The sequence below is a fragment of the Neltuma alba genome, unplaced genomic scaffold (assembly GCF_004799145.2).
Source record: "Neltuma alba isolate B1F8T4 unplaced genomic scaffold, ASM479914v2 tig00013328_pilon, whole genome shotgun sequence".
NCBI classification, from domain to species: domain Eukaryota; kingdom Viridiplantae; phylum Streptophyta; class Magnoliopsida; order Fabales; family Fabaceae; genus Neltuma; species Neltuma alba.
The window spans coordinates 742-6,824 of record NW_021637602.1 but is presented as its reverse complement, the minus strand read 5'-3'; the positions used below and the strand labels follow the sequence as shown (position 1 = coordinate 6,824).

General features: G+C 30.2%; 1 protein-coding gene across 1 annotated transcript; it reads right to left on the bottom strand.

Annotated features, from left to right (window-relative positions):
- Positions 1-4,633: 4,633 nt before the first annotated feature.
- LOC114736337 (proline-rich receptor-like protein kinase PERK3) lies at positions 4,634-5,460 on the bottom strand (the record flags this gene model as incomplete). Its single annotated transcript, XM_028924123.1, has 3 exons — positions 4,634-4,906; positions 5,027-5,154; positions 5,344-5,460. Coding segments are annotated over 3 exons (500 nt in total), but the record flags the coding sequence as incomplete, so codon positions are not given.
- Between the last annotated feature and the right edge of the window lie 623 nt (positions 5,461-6,083).

Here is a 6,083-nt window from a genome sequence, read left to right as displayed (position 1 = left end):
GCAACTTTATCACGAGGACTACGTTTTGCTCATCAGAGTTGTGTTTTCAAAGGTTTTTTCTGTTGTGGCCATAGATTATTATTTAGCTTTATGCGCAATTATGTTGAAACTGTCTTCAAAACCTCTTCCATTACGACATATGTTTTGGGGGTGTTTGAAAATCCTCATTCGCCACGCCATAAGCAAGTTTGGTGTGTCATCAGTAGTGTAGTTTTTGGACAAAAATTTGTTTCCCCAATAGTTACGTTTTCTTTTTGGGAAAACCATATTGGAGAGATATCTATTTTTTTTTCCAATTTTTAATTTGGTGTTCATTTGTTTTTTCCTTTAACAACATTAATTCTTATAACTTTGTTCGATTAGAATATCTATGAATTTTTTCAGACCATAACACTTTCTTTAAGTCTTGTATAAAAATCACTTACTAAAATTTCCTTTTATTAGCATCATCAGTTTTTTAATTTATTAAAGCTATTCTACTAGCCTTTTGGTTGCGGGACTAATTTCATAAATTATTACAACCTTTCAACCATTTAATCTCATTTTTGTGTATATTTTTGAGGTCTCTTGCTAATTTAAATAATTACACCAAACAGTATACTTTTTACCAGCAATAACCTTATAAATTCCATTTAAGCTGCCTCAGGGGTATTTTATATTCATTTCTTTTCACAAAAGAGTTTTTGAATATTATTTCTCATTTTTTTTTAGATTTCCTTGGAAATTTTCTACATACTTTTCATTTTTACCTCCTGTTGGCCGTAACTTTTTGAATTTATAATTTAGTCTCTACTTGGACTTAACCTTATAAACCATCTTGTTGAGGCGTTTAACTTAACTTTGGCCCGTATCTAGCCTCTTTTCTCTTTCTGGCCATCGAGACTTTACTAAAGCCTCTAACTTTGATTACACTTTAGCCCCTAATCATTTTCACTTTACAGTTAGTCCTTGAAACTGCTTTAACTTTCTTTTTCTTCTTTGAGACCTTTGCTAAAAAAGAGTTTGGTAGCCTATCCAATTTAGACATTTCTGGTATTTTTAGGCCTAAAAGGGGATGTTACAATTTGGCACCACATATACTATCTCAATAGTATTGATCATTGCTTTATTATTTACCAATTGTAAATGAAAACCAATTATAAAATACAATACCATAATTAGTACTACATGATGAATAAATAAAAATGCAAAATGTTCCATTAGGTCCTATTCATTGGTGGTTTTTGGTATAGCAACAAATTTTCAAAAATTGGTTCATGGTCCTACAACCCCAATAAAAGTCTCTAACCATTATAAAGAGCATTAACCATCCAAAGCATTATAGAGAAAGCAAAATGATAAGTTTAGCCACATTTTGTTCCTATCCCTAAATCATAGAACTTCTTTAAAACACTCATGGAATTTATTTCTAAAGCATATGCAGAAGGCAACACAATTGACATGAATTCGGATATATCCTACAATATACCATAAAGTTAGTTTTAAATAGTGAACTCATTGAGGATTAGCAAAGAGGGAATTAATTGAGTTTGGAATATTATTTATAACTTACTTACATGATATACACATAGTAAAACTCTAAATCAGTTACTCCAAATAATGATGCAAGTTATGAAAAGGATTGATTAAAGTTAGATTAATGATTAAGAAGAACAAAAGAATAGAAAACAAGTGGTTTTGTGATAAAATTGGAAAGAATTCAACCTCTCCTTAACCTTTGTGTATTTTCAGCCAAACCTAAGGATTGAGTTAGGGTTGGATTTTATGATTTTTCATGCTTTTAATGTGCTTAAAGTGAAAAATTGTGTAGTGTACAAGTGAAAAAGTAAGTTTGCAACCATTAAAATTGAAAATAGAATATTTATCCTAAAACCCTACATGTTTTGCCCAATGCTTATTCATGGAGAAGGAGTTGGATTTTATAAATTTTGAGGTTGGAAATAGATTCTACATACAAAATTATGTGGGAATGCCACATGGAATTAATTTTAGAAAGATTAGATTGGAAGTCCAAAAATTAGAAGTTAAAGTATGTTCAAGAGAGCTATGTCTAGAAATGGCTTATTGTTATGGCTCTAATAAGTGAACGGTACAATGTTAATATAATTAGGGCCATGTGATGTTAAGGAAGATGAAGAGAAAAGTTAATCAATCAACTTCAAGGATTGGTTGCAAAGGAACCAGAGAAAGGATGTGATAAGTTAAAGTAGTAAACTTTACCATACTTTTATCTACTTAGCATTTGCTTGAATGTATAACATGTTTGTTTTCTTTGTGATTCTATGAACTCATGCTTTTGTATGTGATAATAGTTGAAGCATGTCATGGGTCTATGAGTTTTATGATTAATGCATGATAGTTTCCAAACATATCATTATGTCATGAGAATGTTAAATTTACAAGCACGCTATAAATACCAAGCTATGCCTCATATATTTGAGTGGTAATTGTTTGCTACTAAGATTCTCTTGAATCTCACCCTATCCTAACCATCCATAATAGGTATTATGTGTCAAGATGAAGAATGCGTGATGAGGATCAAAAGCAAGAAGAGAAGAATTAGAGAAATATGTTTATTTATTATAATGTAATATTTCTCCTTTATCTTGATATATTCATGAACATGCCTATGATGTTATATAATGATGAGCATTGAGAATAGCATGTAAGATTAAGCATGATGATACTTGAGAATGATTTATGGAAATGGTTGCATGCATGCTAATGTTTGTTTATAGCATGCTAATTTCAATAGGAGAATAAACATTTCAACAGTGACCAGCATAATTGAGACAGAGCAAAAGTGAAGCAAAGAATAAATCTACCATGATATTTTATAAGTAACAATACACACTCTAAGCTTCAAAATGAGTAGAAGATTACCTAACCTGGATATATGCACTAAAAGATATGATTTTCACAATTAGAATAGAAAAACTATAAAGTACTATTTGACCAATGAATAGTACATCTTCACATTATTTTTCTGTATTGAATAGGCAAGTAAATGAACCAAAAAGTATTTTTTTTTCCTATAGAGAATTAAAAGAGCTTTAAATGGAGACTTGAATCACCTTAATACAAACTTTTTTTGGACTAAAAAATTAGAATTTACCAAATGAATAATAATCCGAGAATAAAAATATAACTTTTCAATGCATGGGCTTGAATACATACTAAATAGGGGTTAAATGATAGGTGTTAGCCTATCTTGACCAAATTGACCAAAATTTTGTCAATAATACAACATCTTTAATAATGTTATAAAACTCAAGGCAATTTTCATTAGGCGTAGAGCAAGTAACTATGGATTAGTTTCAAAATAAGATAGGTATTAATGGTCTCTCTAGTAAACCCCTATATTGGAGTAAACCAATTACTTCAGACATCGTTGGTCTAAGTGTAGCAGATTCTTGGGTGCAAAGTAGGCCAATTTCTATGATTTTCTTTACTTCTTCTGCATCATAGTCATTGGATTCCAAGGTATTGTCCACCAACTCTAAAGGTGTGCCACTTGCATATAGTTTCCAAGCCTACAAGTAGGATCAAAGTGAAATGAAATAAGAAAAGGGAAGAAAAAATAATACAAACTGATGTTTTACCCCAAAAAAAAAAAACGTTAGTTCTTGTTCCTTTTTAGAAAAAAAAATAGAATTATCATTCTTAAAAGAGTTAATTGTTTTACTGACTTTTTAAAAAAAGCCTATTGCATGTAAACTTCCTAAAATGACTGAATTTTTTTAATAGTTATTTTCTTACCTTTTGTAAAAGGAATTCACCTTCAACATCATCATTAACCTTCAATTCCTTACTTTTTTGACCACTGATTATTTCTAAAACAACCACACCCATAGCTGTAGACATCAACCTTCTCAGATAGTTGGCCATGAATTGCATACTCTGGTGCTGCATATCCTCTATAATATGCATAATAATTTTAACATTATGGATCCAAAATAACATGCATGCATGTGCATAAACATAAATTTTAAGTCACAATTGCTTATAGACATGCATGTACAATATAATATTGTGCCATGAAAATGGATACGAACTCTTTTTTAATATTCATGCTTTACAAAGAAAAGAGAAAGTTTAAATTATTTATTAGTGTAGCATAGGTATTCTATATATCATCCTTAATATACATCTTGGTTAATGTGTGAAGTATTCATGTATTATATTAATAGTTAAAATAATTAGACAAATATAATTGATTTAACTTACAATGTTCCTGCAAAGTTTGCACTAAGATGATTTTCTCCTCATGTAAAAGTCTTGCCAATCCAAAGTCAGCAATTTTAGGCTGAAGATCATCATCTAAGAGGATGTTATTAGGCTTTATATCTCTATGTACTATACGAATATGTAATTCTTCATGTAAATAGGCCAAACCCCTTGCCATGCCTAGAATTATTCATATCATATCGCTGCTTCCAGTTGAGAAAACCTTCCTTTTACCTGTTTTCAAGCTTATAAATGATGAGGGCTAGCAGTGCAAAAGTAGAAAGAATCATGATGAAATAATGCTCAGGAGATAGAAGACAATTATACATGTTTGCTTGTACTTAACAATATTTTTGTAATTATGTGGTTTGGTTAAAATATATGCACAAGTTATAATGTGATAAAGATGAATATTAGGAAACACTTAATGAATAGTATAAAATATTGTAATTGATAGGATATTACCGAATATGAATTTGTCAAGACTGTTGTTCTCCATGTACTCATAAACAAGGATTCTATCATAGTCTTTAATACACCATCCCAAAAGTCGGATAAGGTTGCGATGATGAACATTACTGATAAGCTTCACTTCACTTTCAAAATCTTCTTGTATCCTTTTTGAGCTGCATAAATTTAATTTCTTGATTGCAACTACTTTTCCATTTTTCAAATTTCCCTGTTTATTAGAATTAAGAATTTCAATTATGAAATTATGTTCATGACTTGTGTAAGAGACAACTTAAGTTTAGAGAGAACATGTTTTTGATTAAAAATATTGGAAGTACAAGAAATCTACCTTATATACAGCACCAAATCCACCCTCTCCTAGTTTATTTTGTTCCCTAAAATTATTAGTTGCATACTCCAACTCGTTATAGTTGTAAGTAACCAGACCATTCAAATTGGTTGCTTCAATTATGTCTCCTGTTGGTGAAAACATCAATTAGATATGCTTCATAAATTAAAAAGGAAAAAACCATTCATTCTTAGAAATAAACATCCATCACTCACTTTTTCATTTATGTAAAATATTAAAACCAAAGCATCATGTTTAGCCTTTTAAAACTAATACATACATATATATTAATTGTAAACCTTTCAAATAGTATTTACCTATGGAAGCCTTAGTAGTTTTTGGTAGTCTAATCCAAGCAAATAATGCAAGAAGGATAAAAGCAAATGCTGCACCTCCGAAAACTTCACCAATGATAGCCCCTTTATCCCTTGAACCTGCAAGGGAAAAAAACTATCCAAGTTAACACTAATTAACATGATGCATATCCAACATAAAGTTTAAAAGTACATACAAACAATTAAATTGTCATATGTTGCAATTAGGTATTATATTTAAATCCTTGAATGAATTGTGTAATATCCCACATTTTAGGTCTAGAGATATAAGAAATAGCCTAAAATAGGCAAGTTATTGGATCCTAATTGGCAGGAGTCCCAGAAGTTTTCTAAAAGAATAAAAGAATTCTCAAGGGACTAATTTGCAAGGTGAAAAGTTTTCTAGAATCGAGAAATAAGAAAGATAGAGACTCTAATAAAGTCTCGAGTGCTAAGTAAGAAGAATGAGAATGAATATGAGCTAAAGATTATACTTAAAACCTCAAAGGGATGATTCTTGAAGTTAAACCCTAGTAGAGACCTACTTGTAATTTTGAAAGGTTTCAGGCCGAAAAGGTTATTGATGGAAAGTATGCCTGAAAATTTCAAAAAATGGAAATGAGGTGTTTAGGCCCATCCAGGTTAAAAATGAATGAAAATACCCATGAAATGGATTTTTAATAAATTGACTAAAATTAATTATTTAAAATATAAGAAGGCCTAAAATAGTTAGACAAAGATGG